The 16,533-nt window shown below is 43.7% G+C and overlaps 1 protein-coding gene across 2 annotated transcripts in view; it reads right to left on the bottom strand.

Moving 5' to 3' along the window:
• Window positions 1-297: 297 nt before the first annotated feature.
• LOC115168304 (DALR anticodon-binding domain-containing protein 3-like) overlaps window positions 298-16,533 on the bottom strand; it is a 34,881-nt gene continuing 18,645 nt past the window's right edge. The window contains exons 9-13 of one of the 2 annotated variants that reach the window (XM_029723454.1): window positions 8,348-8,474; window positions 7,762-7,820; window positions 7,211-7,324; window positions 5,508-5,576; window positions 298-338 (exon numbers count right to left, since the gene is read on the bottom strand). In XM_029723454.1, the coding sequence (XP_029579314.1) occupies window positions 309-338; window positions 5,508-5,576; window positions 7,211-7,324; window positions 7,762-7,820; window positions 8,348-8,474 (399 nt within the window). In that variant the 3' untranslated portion in view covers window positions 298-308. Of the gene's footprint in view, window positions 339-4,757; window positions 5,187-5,507; window positions 5,577-7,210; window positions 7,325-7,761; window positions 7,821-8,347; window positions 8,475-16,533 lie in introns of those variants that run through there. The other variant, XM_029723453.1, reaches the window with a different exon arrangement.

Raw genomic sequence — 16,533 nt, 5'->3', positions numbered from 1 at the left:
ACAATACAAAACAGAAATACCAAAAATTACTGCATTGAAGGTCCCCAAGAACACCGTGTCCTCCATCATTCTTAAATGGAAGAAGTTTGGAACCACCAAGACTCTTCCTAGAGCTGGCCGCAAGGCCAAACTGAGTAATCGGGGGAGAAGGGCCTTGGTCAGGGACCAAGAACCCGATGGTCACTGACAGAGCTCCTCTGTGGAGATGGGAGAACCTTCCAGAAGGACAACCATCTCCGCAGCACACCACCAATCAGGTCTTTATGGTAGAGTGGCCAGACGGAAGCCACTCCTGAGTAAAAGGCACGTCAGTCCGCTTGGAGTTTCCCAAAAGGAACCTAAAAGAAAAGACTACAGCCATGAGAAACTAAATTCTCTGGTCTGATGAAACCAAGATTTAACTCTTTGGCCTGAAAGCCAAGTGTCACTTCCAGAGGAAACCTGGCACCATCCCTACGGTGAAGCATTGTGGTGGCAGCATCATGTGGGGATGTTTTTCAGTGGCAGGGACTGGGAGACTAGTCAGGATCGAAGGAAAGATCAACAGAGCAAAGTACGGAGATCCTTGATGAAAACCTGCTCCAGAGTGCTCAGGACATCAGACTGGGGTGTAGGTTCACCTTCCAACAGGACAACGACCCTAAGCATATAGGCAAGACAACACAGGAGTGGCTTCGGGACAAGACTCTGAATGTCCTTGAGTGGCCCAGCCAGAGCCTGGACTCGAACATCTCTGGAGAGACCTGAAAATAGCTGTGCAGCGACGCTCCCCATCCAACCCGACAGAGCTTGAAAGGATCTGCTGAGAAGAATGGGAGAAACTCCCCAAATAAAGGTGTGCCAAGCTTGTAGCATCATACCCAAGATGACTTAAAGACGGATTAAAGATGGCGCCGAAGAACATGGCTGATGTTTTACATTCTCAACTAATTGTGCAAATTTGTTATTTTCTTTGCATTTTGTGTAACTTAGTGTACATAATGTTGCTGCTACCGCCTCTTATGACCGAAAATAACTTCTGGACATCAGAAAAGCGATTACTCACCACGGACTGGAAGAAACTTTTTCCTTTAATGAGTCGGACGAGAAGGATATCCTGCTCTCACTGAAACAGGCCCAGATCCACACCTTTTGCCTGAAGAAAATACAGCGGAAAAGGGGACGCAGATCGGGGATCCTTCTGAGAAGCTGGAGGTGAGCGAGTAAACTCCCAATGCCTTCCATTATTCTTGATAATGTGCAATCGTTAGAAAATAAAATTGATGACCTATTAAGATAATCCTACTTATGGGACATTAAAAACTGTAACATCTTATGTTTCACCGAGACGTGGCTGAACAAAGATACAGACAATATAGAGTTGGCAGGATTTTCCATGCACCGGCAGAACAGAGACTCTACCTCTGGTAAGACGAGGGGTGGGGTTGTGTGTTTTTTTGTCAATAACAGCTGGTGCGTGATGTCTAATATTAAAGAAGTCTCGAGGTAATGCTCGCCTGAGGTAGAGTACCTTATGATAAATTGTTGACCACATTATCTACCAAGAGAGTTCTCATCTGTATTATTCGTAGCTGTCTATTTACCACCACAAAGCGAAGCTGGCACTAAGACTGCTCTCAACCAACTCTATAAGGCCATAAGCAAAGAAGAAAATGCTCACCCAGAAGCGGTGCTCCTAGTGGCCGGGGACTTTAATGCAGGCAAACTTAAATCAGTTTTACCAAATTATTACCGGCATGTCACATGTGCAAACAGGGGAAAAAAAATCCTAGACCACCTTTACTCCACACAGAGATGCATACAAAGCTCTCCATTTGGCAAATCTGACCACAATTATATCCTCCTGATTCCTGCTTACAAGCAAAAACTAAAGCAGGAAGTACCAGTGACTCGCTCAATACGGAACTGGTCAGATGACGCGGATGCTACACGACAGGACTGTTTTGCTAGCAGACTGGAATATGTTCCGGGATTCAGCCAATGGAATTGAGGAATACACCACCTCAGTCATTGGCTTCATCAATAAGTGCATCGACGTCGTCCCTACAGTGACTGTACGTACATATCCCAACCAGAAGCCATTACAGGCAACATCCGCATTGAGCTAAAGGCTAGAGCTGCTGCTTTCAAGGAGCGGGAGACAAATCCGGACGCTTGTAAGAAATCCCACTATGCCCTCAGACGAACCATAAAACAAGCAAAGTGTCAATACAGGATTAAGATTGAATCCTACTACACTGGCTCCGACGCTTGTTGGATGTGGCAGGGCTTGAAAACTATTACGGACTACAAAGGGAAACCCAGACGTGAGCCTACTAGATGAGCTAAATGCCTTTCATGCTTGCGTCGAGGCAAGCAACACTGAAGCATGCACGAGAGCACCAGCTGTTCTGGATGACTGTGAAAGCACTCTCGGTAGCCGATGTGAACAAAACCCTTAAAACAGGTCAACATTCACAAAGCCGCTGGGCCAGATGGATTACCAGGACGTGTACTCAAAGCATGCACGGACCAACTGTCAAGTGTCTTCACTGACATTTTCAACCTCTCCCTGACAGAGTCTGTAATAGCTACATGTTTCAAGCAGACCACCATAGTCCCTGTGCCCAAGGGAGCGAAGGTAACCTGCCTAAATGATTACCGCCACGTGGCACTCACGTCGGTAGCCATGAAGTGCTTTGAAAGGCTGGTCATGGCTCACATCAACAGCATCATCCCGGATACGCTAGACCCACTCCAATTCGCATACCACCCCAACAGATCCACAGGTGACGAAACCTCAATCGCACTCCACACTGCCCTTTCTCACCTGGACAAAAGGAACACCTATGTGAGAATGCTGTTCATCGACTACAGCTCAGCGCTCAACATCATAGTGCCCACGAAGCTCATCACTAAGCTAAGGCCTCTGGGACTAAACACCTCCCTCTGTAACTGGACCCTGGACTTCCTGATGGGCCGCCCCCCAGGCGGTAAGAGTAGGCAAAAATACGTCTGCCACGCTGATCCTTAACCTGGGGCCCCTCAGGGGTGTGTACTTAGTCCCTTCCTGTATTTTCTGTTCACCCAAGACTGCGTGGCCAAACAACTCCAACACCATCATTAAGTTTGCTGACAACAGTGGTAGGCCTGATCACCGACAACGATGAGACGGCCTATAGGGAGGAGGTCAGAGAACTGGCAGGTGGTGCCAGGAAACCTCTCTCTCAATGCGAGCAAGACAAAGGAGCTGATCGTGGACTACAGGAAAAGGCAGGCTGAACAGGCCCCCAGTAACATCGACGGGGCTGTAGTGGAGCGGGTCGAGATTTAAGTTCCTTGGTGTCCACATCACCAACGAACTATCATGGTCCAAACGTCCCAAGACAGTTGTGAAGACGGCACGACAAAACCTTCCCCCCCCCCCAGGAGACTGAAAAGATTTGACATGGGCCCAGAGATCCTCAAAAGGTTCTACAGCTGCACCATCGAGAGCATCCTGACCGGTTGCATCACCGCCTGGTATGGCAACTGCTCAGCATCTGACCGTAAGGCGCTACAGAGGGTAGTGCGAATGGCCCAGTACATCACTGGGGCCAAGCTTCCTGCCATCCAGGACCTATATAATAGGCGTGTCAGAGGAAAGCCCATAAAATTGTCAGACTCCAGTCACCCAAGTTATAGACTTTTCTCTGCTTCCGCACGGCAAGCGGTACCGGAGCACCAAGTCTAGGACCAAAAGGCTCCTTAATAGCTTTACCCCCAAGCCATTAGACTGCTGAACAATTCATAAAAATCACCAACGGACAATTTACATTGACACCACCCCCCCGCTGCTACTCGCTGTTTGTTACCTATGCATAGTCACTTCGCCCCCACCTACATGTACAGATTACCTCAACTAGCCTGTACCCCTGCACACTGACTCGGTACCGGTACTCCCTATAAATAGCCTCGTTATTGTTATTCTTATTGTGTTACTTTTTATTATTACTTTTAATTTAAGCCTACTTAAGTATTTTCTTCTCCGTGAACTGCACTGTTGGTTAAGGGCTTGTAAGTAAGCATTTTACCACGGTAAAGTCCACACTTGTATTCGGCGTATGTGGCAAATAAAGTTTGATTTTTGATTTGATTTGACTCGAGGCTGTAATCACTGTCAAAGGTGCTTCAACAAAACACAAAGTAAAGAGTCTGAATACTTAAGTAAATGTCATATTTCCATTTTTTTTGTATACATTTGCCAAACATTCTAAAAACCTGTTTTTGCTTTGTCATTATGGGGTATTGTGTGTCGATTGATGAGGGATCAAAAAAACTAATGTAATCAATTTCAGAATAAGGTTGTAACGTAACAAAATGTGGAAAAAGTCAAGGGGTCTGAAAACTTTCCAAATGCACTGTGTGTGTGTGTGTGTGTGTGTGTGTGTGTGTGTGTGTGTGTGTGTGTGTGTGTGTGTGTGTGTGTGAGAGATATAGTGAAACATATCTATTTGTATTATTCAAGTTGAAGGAGGGGGGAAGGTAGGGGAACAAATGGCTCATGGCCAGGAGCAATATCTATTGATGAGGGCGGGGGCAGTGCTTACAGTGTACATGCAGAGTCTGTGTAAATACCTATGGCTCTGGGGCAGTGTTTGTTAGTGGAAAAGAATCTATGGTATTGTATAAGGGAAGACTGAAGATGATCATTGGTTCAAAGGCAGTGAGTATCTATGGTAGAGGCTGTATCTGTGATACATCAGAGAAACTGGTGATAAGACTGGGCAGACAAATACTTCACTGTAGGGTGAATCATTTATACACGTTCTTTTATCAACAATAAATAGAGTGGGTGTAATATAGGGTGTAAGTATATGGGGACTCAAAGGGCTTCAATTTGGAGAAAATAAAAGGCTATTGCTAACTACAGTATTACCTTTGGGCAGTAAAAGTGACATTTCTATGTCTATTTCATCTATGGGATAGGCTAGTGATATTTTTGTCCGTTAATGGGCCTTATATTTGGGCAGTTCATGGGGCTATAGTTGGGGTATTTGGGTCAGTTCTTGGGGCTATAATTCTGGCTATAGTTGGGGTATTTGGGGCTATAGCTGTGGAATGGGAGGAAGGTGAAGAGTGTCTAGTGCGCTATGGTAGAGCTCTCTTAGTGCTCTCAACAACTGCAGCCGACAAAACATCTGATTGAAGAGGTGAGGCAACGGCTCCTGTAGAGGGGATATAGAGAGACAGATTGAAAAAGAGCGGGGAGGGGATATGTATGGAATGAACTTGGTGTGAACTGTAATCAGTTTAAATAAAAAAATCAGCTGTGCCGTCTATCAGTACACCATGTTTTCAGGCCTGGTATGGTCGGTCATAGGCCATTAACACAATGTGACAAACATCGAGGGGCATCACACATGCAAACAGATATGTAATTCTGCATACTGCGAGACCACATGCTGTAATTAAACCTAACCTAAATTAACTACCCCCACCGTCAACACAGACAGACAATCATAGCGGAAAAATGAGAGAGTGCTCACCCCAAGGACGTGGACTCTGTTGTAATAGGAGCTAAAATCCTTACTGAGGGACACCAGGAACTTGCAGATCTGGGAGACACATTGCAATATTAAACATACATTATATGAGCATTCATTTACCTACTGTTCAAGTCAAAAGTTTGGACACCTACTTATTCAAGGGTTTTTATTTTGACTGTTTTCTACATTGTAGAATAATAGTGAAAACATCAACTATGAAATCATGTGGTAACCAAAAATAGTGTTAAATCAAAATATATTTTATAATTCTTCAAAGTAGCCACCCTTTGCCCTGATGAGAGCTTTGCACACTCTTGGCATTCTTTCAATCAGCTTCACCTGGAATGCTTTTCCAACAGTCTTGAAGGAGTTCCCACATGTGCTGAGCACTTGGCTGCTTTTCCTTCACTCTGCGGTCCAACTCATCCCAAATCATCTCAATTGGGTTGAGGTTGGGTGACTGTGGAGGCCAGGTCATCTGATGCAGCACTCTATCACTCTCCTTCTTGGTCAAATAGCCCTTACACAGCCTTGAGGTGTGTTTTGGGTCATTATTCTGTTGAAAGACTAATGACAGTCCCACTAAGCCCAAACCAGATGGGATGGCGTATCGCTGCAGAATGCTGTGGTAGCCATGCTGGATAAGTGTGCCTTGAATTCGAAATAAAATCACTGACAGTGTCACCAGCAAAGCACCCCCACACCATCTCCATGCTTCAGTGGGAACCACACATGCGGAGATCATCTGTTCACCTACTCTGTTTCACAAAGACACGGCAGTTGGAACCAAAAATCTCACATTTGGACTCATCAAACCAAAAGGACAGATTCCCACTGGTCTAATGTCCATTGCTCGTGTTTCTTGGCCCAAGCAAGTCTCTTCTTCTTATTGGTGACCTTTAATAGTGGTTTATTTACAGCAATTTGACCATGAAGGCCTGATTCACACAGTCTCCTCTAAACAGTTGATGTTGAGCTGTATCTGTTACTTGAACTCTGTGAAGCATTTATTTGGGCTGCAATTTCTGAGGCTGGTAACTCTAATGAACTTATCCACTGCAGCGGAAATAACTCTGGGTCTTCCTTTCCTGTGGCGATCCTCGTGAGAGACAGATTCATAATAGCACTTGATGGTTTTTGCGACTGCACTTGAAGAAACTTGCAAAGTCTTTGACATTATCCGGATTGACTGACCTTCATGTCTTAAAGTAATGACGGACTGTCATTTCTCTGCTTATTTCAGCTGTTCTTGCAATAATATGGACTTGGTGTTTTACCAAATAGGGCTATCTTCTGTATACCACCCCTACCTTGTCACAACAGAACTGATTGGCTCAAACGCATTAAGGAAAGAAATTACACAAATTAACAAGGCCCACCTGTTAATTGAAATGCATTCCAGGTGACTACCTCCTGAAGCTGGTTGAGAGAATGCCATGAGTGTGCAAAGCTGTCATCAAGGCAAAGGGTGGCTACTTTGAAGAATGTCAAATATAAAATATATATTTATTTACTCAACACTTTTTTGGTTACTACATAAATACATGTGTTATTTCATTTTTGATGTCTTCACTATTATTCTATAATGTAGAAAACAGTAAAAATAAAGAAAAACCCTGGAATGAGTAGGTGTGTCCAAACTTGACTGGTACTGTATATCAACTGATATTTCAAATGCACTTGTATATTATTTTAAATCTCACCTGTTCAGTCTTCAGGTTGACTCTGGCCCCTCCATCACACTCCAACGTCTGTCCTGTTTGGTCGAGAAGCTCAGAGAATGGAATGAGGTAATTGAACAGAAGAAGCCACTCCCCCTATGAAACAGGAAAAGACACCATGACTGTGGAGAATAGCAATCTCTGGAGGACCAGAGTACAAATGAAACACAGATATCTAGGCCCATATTCACAAAGCGCCTCAGAGTAGAAGTGCTTGGAGGAATCCAGGATCAGGTCCTCCCCATCCCACAGGAGGTTGGTGGCACCGTAATTGGATAGAACAAGCTTGTGGTAAAAACTGGAGCGGAATCATGGAATGGTATAAAATACATCAAACACATGGCTTCCATGGTTTCCAGGTGTTTGATGCCATTCCATTCGCTCTGTTCCGGCCATTTTTATGAGCTGTCCTCCCCTCAGCAGCCTCCTGTGCCCCATGCATGTAATGACCTAAAAGGCAAAACTGATCCTTGTTCAGCACAGGCTCTGTAATGTGTGCTGTGGAGCAGTCATTTAACCAATTATAGGCCTACCTCTTCTTTTAGAGCTGAGAAGTCCAACTGGGAACCCTCTGGGATTTCAGGGTAAAGTCCTGTGGGATGCAAATAAGGAGGAACTGAACATGCAGCATGAGAAAGACCGAGTACAATGTAGGATGTACATGTTTGCTTGGTGTGGTCTGCACTAGTACGCATATACAACATGGCAGTGTAAAGGCGGCAGGTAACCTAGCGGTACAATTGTGTGGTTCAGATGGCTCAGTTTGTGGTTTGACTACAACATAACACATACGCAATACAGTATGTGGCCTTTGCTGGGTCACTTTGGATAATGGCACGTTCAAAACAACTGCGCTCAAACCATGACGTTAGTGATCTTCAGGTCTGAAAGTTGGAGCTCTAGAAAGAGACCTGTGTTCCCTAGTTGGATGACCGTTCAAATACATTATTCTCAGTTGGAGCTAATTTATTTCACAGTTCCCAGTTGTTTTGATTGCACTGAGGTCGGAAGTCTGAGATTTCCCAGTTGTTTCGAATGCGGCATTATCAAGTCAGTCACATCTGCTAAAGGACATCATCACATCCATCATCCAGTTGCCTTGCGTGTCCCCTGTCTCACCTTTCTCCACAACGCGCTCGTAGCTGTCAAATAGGGTGTGCAGCCGTGCACAGTTGTACATGACGAAGACTCCGCCCCTGGGGCCCTTGGTGGACACGCTGCCTTCCCTCTGCACATCCAGAGTGACCTGTGTGTGAAAACAGCTATCAGTCTGCCAGTCAGCTCTGACTCAACACAACCCCCCTGCAGAGCAAGGTAGGCCAGCACGCTACAGAGCTATACCAGTTCATATACAGTATGAAGCCTTAGAAATAAGGTTCATGAAATCAAAAACTTACTAAGATCAGATAACATTCATATATTAGCCATTTCTGAGACTCACTTAGATAATTCATTTGATGATACAGTAGTAGCAATACAAGGATATAACATCTATAGATGAGACAGGAATACTTATGGGGAAGGTATCGATATATACTCACATACTCCATATCCCTGTAATGCTTACATAAGATCTTATGTCAAGTGTTATTGAAGTGTTGTGGTTGCAGGTTCACCTGGCACATCTAAAACCTTTTCTTTTGGGGTGTTTCTATAGGCCACCAAGTGCTAACAGTCAGTATCTAAGTAATATGTGTGAAATGCTTGATAGTGTATGTGATGTAAACAGAGAGGTCTACTTTCTTGGGGACCTGAATATTGACTGGTTTTCATCAAGCTGTCTGCTCAAGAGGAAGCTTCTTACTGTAACCAGTGCCTGTAATCTGGTTCAGGTTATTAATCAACCTACCAGGGTGTTTACAAACACTACAGGAACAAGATCATCCACATGTATTGATCACATTTTTACTAATGCTGTACAACTTTGTTCTAAAGCTGTATCCATACTCATTGGATGCAGTGATCACAATATAGTGGCTACATCCAGGAAAGCCAAAGTTCCAAAAGCTGGGCCTAAACTATTGTATAGGAGATCATACAAAAGATTTTGCTGTGACTTATGTGGATGATGTTGAAAATACACTACATGAGCAAAAGTGCGTGGCCACCTGCTCGTCTGTATGGACCTCGCTTTGTGTACGGGGGAATTGTCATGCTGAAATAGGAAAGGGCCTTCCCCAAACTGTTGCCACAAAGTTGGAATCGTTTAGAATGTCACTGTTACGCACGCCTCTTGGAGGAGGGAACACAACACCCTGCTACTCTCAACTCCCCGTGGAGTGAAAGAGGTATGTGATTGTAGGTGCGGGTAAGGATGACAGAGGCAGAGAAGTTTACCGTTAACAGGGAATTTATTCCGTCACGGTAATTTGGGGAAAAGGGGCTGGACGGAACCAAAGCAAAGAAAGTAAAAAAGTTAGAGCCCCCTCTCCTACCCACAACTTATCTATTCTTAACGCCACCTGGCGTGCTAACCAAAATACAGGGGGTGGTCTGCCCAGGTCTTACCTCGTGTGCATAGACAGAGTACATACTATGGGTATATGTATGCCCGCTGGCCTCTTGCCTAAGCACTCCCAAGGTGCCTTTCCCTTCCCCCTGGGAACAAATGAAACAGAATAATACAAACAATTTCAATAATCAAAACAGTCCTTTTGACATAAACAACCAACACAGGACATACCAATCAGCTCTCTCTGAGCAACAACCAACACAGGACATACCAATCAGCTCTCTCTGAGCAACAACCAACACAGGACATACCAATCAGCTCTCTCTGAGCAACAACCAACACAGGACATACCAATCAGCTCTCTCTGAGCAAAGGAACACTGGCTTTTATACAGCTGGAGGGGGAGTCTGCAATTGCAGACAGCTGTATCCCTTAACGAGAGGGCGGGATCAGACCTCCAATCTGCAATGGGGGCGACCAATCAGCTGCTTGGGGGAATCGAGGAAGCCATTTCCTGAAATGCATGCATGCATACATACATACAAACAAACAAACAAACAAAACAAGCCCACAACAAACACAGAAACTGGGGAACGTAACAGTCCCTGTATGCTGTAGCTTTAAGATTTCCCTTCAGTGTAACTAAGGGGCCTTGCCCAAATCATGAAAAACAGCCCCAGACCATTATTCCTCCTCCACCAAAACTTTACAGTTGGCACTATGCATTGGGGCAGGTAGCGTTCTCCTGGCATCCGCCAAACCCAGATTTGTCTGTCGGGCTGTCAGACGGTGAAGCGTGATTTGTCACTCCAGAGAACACGTTTCCACTGCTCCAGAGTACAATGGCGGCGAGCTTTACACCACTCCAGCCAACTCTTGGCATTGCGCATGGTGATCTTAGGCTTGTGTGCAGCTGCTCGGCCATGGAAACCCATTTCATGAAGCTCCCAACGAACAGTTATTGTGCTGACGTTGCTTCCAGAGGCAGTTTGAAACTCGGTAGTGAGTGTTGCAACCGAGGACAGATTTTTTTACGCACCACAGGCTTCAGCGGTCCCGTTCTGTGAGCTTGTGTGGCCTACCACTTCACAGCAGAGCCATTGTTGCTCCTAGACGTTTCCACTTCACAATAACAGCACTTACAGTTGATCGGGGTAGCTCCAGCAGGGCAGAAATTTGAAGAACTGACTTGTTGGAAAGGTGGCATCCTATGACCGTGCCACGTTGAAAGTAACGGAGCTCTTCAGTAAGGCCATTCTACTGCCAAAGTGTCTCGAGGACAAGTACATTAGAGTGTCTAGTTTGAGAAACAGATGCCTCACAAGTCCTCAACTGGCAGCTTCATGAAATAGTACCCGCAAAATACCAGTCTCAACGTCAACAGTGAAGAGGCGACTCCAGGATGCTGGCCTTCTAGGCAGAGATGCAAAGAAAAAGCCATATCTCAGACTGGCCAATAAAAATCAAAATATTAAAATGGGCAAAAGAACACAGACACTGGACAGAGGAACTCTGCCTAGGCTATATATATATATATATATATATATATATTTATATATTTATTTATATATATATATTTATTTATATTTATTCATATATTTATTTATTTATATTTATATATATTTATATATATTTATATATTTATATATATTTATATTTATATATTTATATATATATAAATATATATAAATAAATATAAATATATATATAAATAAATATAAATATATATATAAATAAATATATAAATAAATATAAATAAATATAAATATATATATAAATAAATATAAATATATATATATAAATAAATAAATATATGAATAAATATATAAATAAATATAAATAAATATAAATATATATATATATATATATATATAAATAAATATATATATATATATATAAAATAAATAAATAAATAAATATATATATATATACTGCTCAAAAAAATAAAGGGAACACTTAAACAACACAATGTAACTCCAAGTCAATCACACTTCTGTGAAATCAAACTGTCCACTTAGGAAGCAACACTGATTGACAATAAATTTCACATGCAATTGTGCAAATGGAATAGACAACAGGTGGAAATTATAGGCAATAAGCAAGACACCCCCAATAAAGGAGTGGTTCAGCAGGTGGTGACCACAGACCACTTCTCAGTTCCTATGCTTCCTGGCTGATGTTTTGGTCACTTTTGAATGCTGGCGGTGCTTTCACTCTAGTGGTAGCATGAGACAGAGTCTACAACCCACACAAGTGGCTCAGGTAGTGGAGCTCATCCAGTATGGCACATCAATGCGAGCTGTGGCAAGAAGGTTTGCTGTGTCTGTCAGCGTAGTGTCCAGAGCATGGAGGCGCTACCAGGAGACAAGCCAGTACATCAGGAGACGTGGAGGAGGCCGTAGGAGGGCAACAACCCAGCAGCAGGACCGCTACCTCCGACTTTTTGCAAGGAGGAGCAGGAGGAGCACTGCCAGAGCCCTGCAAAATGACCTCCAGCAGACCACAAATGTGCATGTGTCTGCTCAAACGGTCAGAAACAGACTCCATGAGGGTTGTATGAGGGCCCGAAGTCCACAGGTGGGGATTGTGCTTACAGCCCAACACCGTGCAGGACGTTTGGCATTTGCCAGAGAACACCAAGATTGGCAAATTCGCCACTGGCGCCCTGTGCTCTTCACAGATGAAAGCAGGTTCACACTGAGCACATGTGACAGACGTGACAGAGTCTGGAGACGCCGTGGAGAACGTTCTGCTGCCTGCAACATCCTCCAGCATGACCGGTTTGGCGGTGGGTCAGTCATGGTGTGGGGTGGCATTTCTTTGGGGGGGCCACACAGCCCTCCATGTGCTCGCCAGAGGTAGCCTGACTGCCATTAGGTACCGAGATGAGATCCTCAGACCCCTTGTGAGACCGTATGCTGGTGCGGTTGGCCCTGGGTTCCTCCTAATGCAAGACAATGCTAGACCTCATGTGGCTGGAGTGTGTCAGCAGTTCCTGCAAGAGGAAGGCATTGATGCTATGGACTGACCCGCCCGTTCCCCAGACCTGAATCCAATTGAGCACATCTGGGACATCATGTCTCGCTCCATCCACCAACGCCACGTTGCACCACAGACTGTCCAGGAGTTGGCGGATGCTTTAGTCCAGGTCTGGGAGGAGATCCCTCAGGAGACCATCCGCCACCTCATCAGGAGCATGCCCAGGCGTTGTAGGGAGGTCATACAGGCACGTGGAGGCCACACACACTACTGAGCCTCATTTTGACTTGTTTTAAGGACATTACATCAAAGTTGGATCAGCCTGTAGTGTGGTTTTCCACTTTCATTTTGAGTGTGACTCCAAATCCAGACCTCCATGGGTTGATAAATTGGATTTCCATTGCTTATTTTTGTGTGATTTTGTTGTCAGCACATTCAACTATGTAAAGAAAAAAGTATTTAATAAGATTATTTCTTTCATTCAGATCTAGGATGTGTTGTTAAAGTGTTCCCTTTATTTTTTTGAGCAGTGTATATATATATATAAAATAAAATAAAATTTAGGCAGCACTATCAAGGTTCTTATTAGCCATTTCCAGCCTTAGCTGAGATGACAAACAATTAGTTTTTACAGCACCTTACACAACATGTGTCTGCTCATTTCCCTAATCACCCCATTCACTCTTTCCAATTTGAAATATAGTTGAGTAGTGGAGACCAGAGTCTATCAAACTTGGGCTGTCTCTTGCGGAGGTCATAAGTGAGCTTTTCAAGAGGGAGAAAGTCAACAATCTGGTCAATCCACATTTTAAATGTAGGAGAAGTATACATTTCTTAGCAAAGTATGTGATAGTCATAAACACATTTTCTCTGTCAGGATCAAGAACAAAGTCCCGCTGGGCATTAAGATAGATACACAGGGTCATATCAAACTGTACATCTAGTATTTTCTGTGCAGCAGTATGTATAGATTGGCAAAATCTGGCACGCTCTCTACAGCTCCAAAATACATGCATATAGGTTCCACTTTCAGAGGTACATCTCTTACAGTTAGAAGAAATGTCTGTTTTCATTCTATGGAGTCTCATTGGAGTGTAATTAGATTCTTTCCTTTTTACATTAGTAGAGGAGCAGTATACGCTGTCGCAAACCTCCGCCCATAACTCATCACTGATAGTCAGACCAAGGTCCTTTTCACAGATTATTTTCAAAGGAGTAAAGGAGGAGCCTCCATTCTCAGAAAGGAGTCTATAGATATGAGATTTTGCCTTTAATGGATTGCGCTGTGACAAGAAGAGTTTCAGCTTCATTCAGCTGAGTTCTAAACCTCCTCTTGGAAGTAAATGAGGAAATGACGTCTAATTTAAAGATATTTAAAAAAAAATTGAATCTTGGCACATTGAATTCACTGCAGAGCTCTTGAAAGGATTTCAGTGTAGTGGTTTTCTGATGAAATAGGTCTGAAAAGATCCTGATTCCTAGAGTATGCCAAAGATTAAAGTTGGCATCACTCAGGGCTTTTGGCAAGTCTGGGTTGCATACTATAGGCGAGTGAGAACATATTGGGGAGGAAATGCCCAGGTATTTCTTACAGTCCCTCCACGCTAGTAGGGTGCTGTATATCAAAGGTTTTGGCATTGTTGCCCACTTCACTAAAGTTATTAATGAATATAATTGAGCTTAGGGGCAATGAACCACAGGATTGGGCTTCTATCTGAATCCACGTTGAGTCTTGTCTGTTTGTGATCCATGTTAACATGTTGAGGATTTGGGCAGACCAGTAGTACAATTGAAGGGAGGGAATGGCAAGACCACCCTTAGGTTCAGGTTTCGATAGAGTGGAGAACTTGATCCTAGGATTTGTATTGCCCCATATAAATGTGGTGATGCTTTGGTTAGTTGTTTTGAAAAAGGAAACTGGGAGATGGCATGGGAGCATCTGAAATAAATAGTTCAATCTAGGGAGGATGTTCATACGGATAACATTAATTCTTCCGACTAAGCTAATTGGAAGGGAGATCCAGGTTTGGAGATCGTTCTTGATTCGATCCAGGAGTGGAAGATAACTTTCCTTCAAAAGGCTATTCAGATCTGGTGTTACAAAGATCCCAAGGTATTGAAACCCCTGTGTCTTCCATTGAAATGGACATAGTGTCTTCATAGAGCTGATGAGTGTAAGATTGAGAGGGCAAACAGTGGATTTGTTAAAATGTATCTTATATCCTGAAAACTTGCCATACTGAGCAATTGTGTCTAAAATGGGAGGGAGGGATTTCTCAGGGTTGGATATGTAGAGCAAGACATCATCCGCGTAGAGCGAAATCTTGTGCTGCAGGCCGCCTGCAGAAACACCCATAATACTTGGATTGCTCCTTATCAACTCTGCCAGAGGCTCCGCCCCCAACAAGTAGAGCAGGGGGGACAGCGAGCACCCTCGTCTTGTGCCCCATCCCAAAGGGAATCTGTCAGAGTTCAGTCCGTTAGTAGTCACCATGGCATTTGGATTAGAGTATAGTGATTTGATCCATTTAATAAAGTTTGGGCCCATATTGAACCTTTCTAAGACTGAGAACAGAAAGCTCCACTCCATCCTGTCGAACACCTTCTCAGTATCCAGTGAAGCCAGCAGGACAGCAGGTCTTCTGTGTGTTTAGTTCATCTATAATATCAAAAAGACAGTGAATGTTATCAGAAGAGTACCTGTCTCTAATAAATCCAGTTTGGTCCACCTTTATTATTTGGGGAAGAAGAGTGTTTAGTCTTTTGGCAAGCAATTTGGTAATTATTTTGTAGTCCAAATCCAACACACATTTGGGCCGGAAGGACGAGCAGGATAGAGGGTCCTTGTCTTTTTTGAGCAACACTGTAATGTGAGCTGTGTGCATAGAGTCTGGGAGAACTCTGTTTTTGCAAAAATCATCCAGCATTGGCATGAAAATAGGGCTAAACTGGGGCCAAAAAGCTTTTGTAGAACTCTGGGGAATCCATCTGGGCCTGGGGACTTGTTAGGTGGCATGGAGGTAATTGCCTCCAAGATCTCCTCAGGAGTGAAGGGGGAGTTGAGATCTTCTTGGTCGCTCTCTGATAGTTTAGGTAGCGAGATTCCCTCTAGGAAGGAATGGAGTTCTGCCTCCGTATGTTTTCTCAGAAGTATATAGTTTGCAGTAAAAATCATGGAAAGTTAAATGTATCTTTTTTGGGTCATATGTGACCTTGTCCTCTGCTGTTCGGATAGCCATGATTGTACGCTCTGACTGCTCTTTTTTTAATTGGTAAGCAATCTACTCAGCCTATTGCTATACTCATGGTATTTCTGTTTAGTAAAGAAAACAGGGGTTTTTTTATCTCTTGAGAATACTCAAAGTTTAGTTTGGCTGTTTTAAGTTGACTCCAGGAGGTGCTGTCTGGTGAGTTTATGTACTTTTTCGCAGCGTTCCAGCTCCCTCTCAAGATCTAGCCTGTGTGCTTCCATTGCTTTTTTCTTAGAGGAAGCATATGCAATTAGATGACCTCTTAGTGTGGCTTTGGCAGCGTCCCACATTGTGGCTGGAGAATCTTTGTCGTGTGTAGTTGTCTATCCATGTAGTTACCAGTGTATGCAACGCTTCGTTTGATAACATGAAGGTGTTGAATTTCCAGCTCTTTGACCTCAATGTTTTTGCAGAGGTCAAAGCGGAGGTGGACTGGATTGTACAAGTGGCTGTACAAGTGGCTGAATTTATGAAAATCTTGTAATCTATACAGGAGTAGGTGTTATGGACATTAGACTAGTATGTAGTCCATAGATGAGCTATTAGTCTCTCTCCAGATATCCATCAGTCCCATCTCTTTAGTAAGAGAGTTCAACATCTTTGCAGATCTAGGATTTGTGGTG

This window comes from Salmo trutta, chromosome 30 (assembly GCF_901001165.1).
Source record: "Salmo trutta chromosome 30, fSalTru1.1, whole genome shotgun sequence".
Taxonomy (NCBI): Eukaryota; Metazoa; Chordata; class Actinopteri; order Salmoniformes; family Salmonidae; genus Salmo; species Salmo trutta.
The sequence above is the reverse complement of the archived record's forward strand: the minus strand, read 5'-3'. Positions and strand labels throughout refer to the sequence as shown.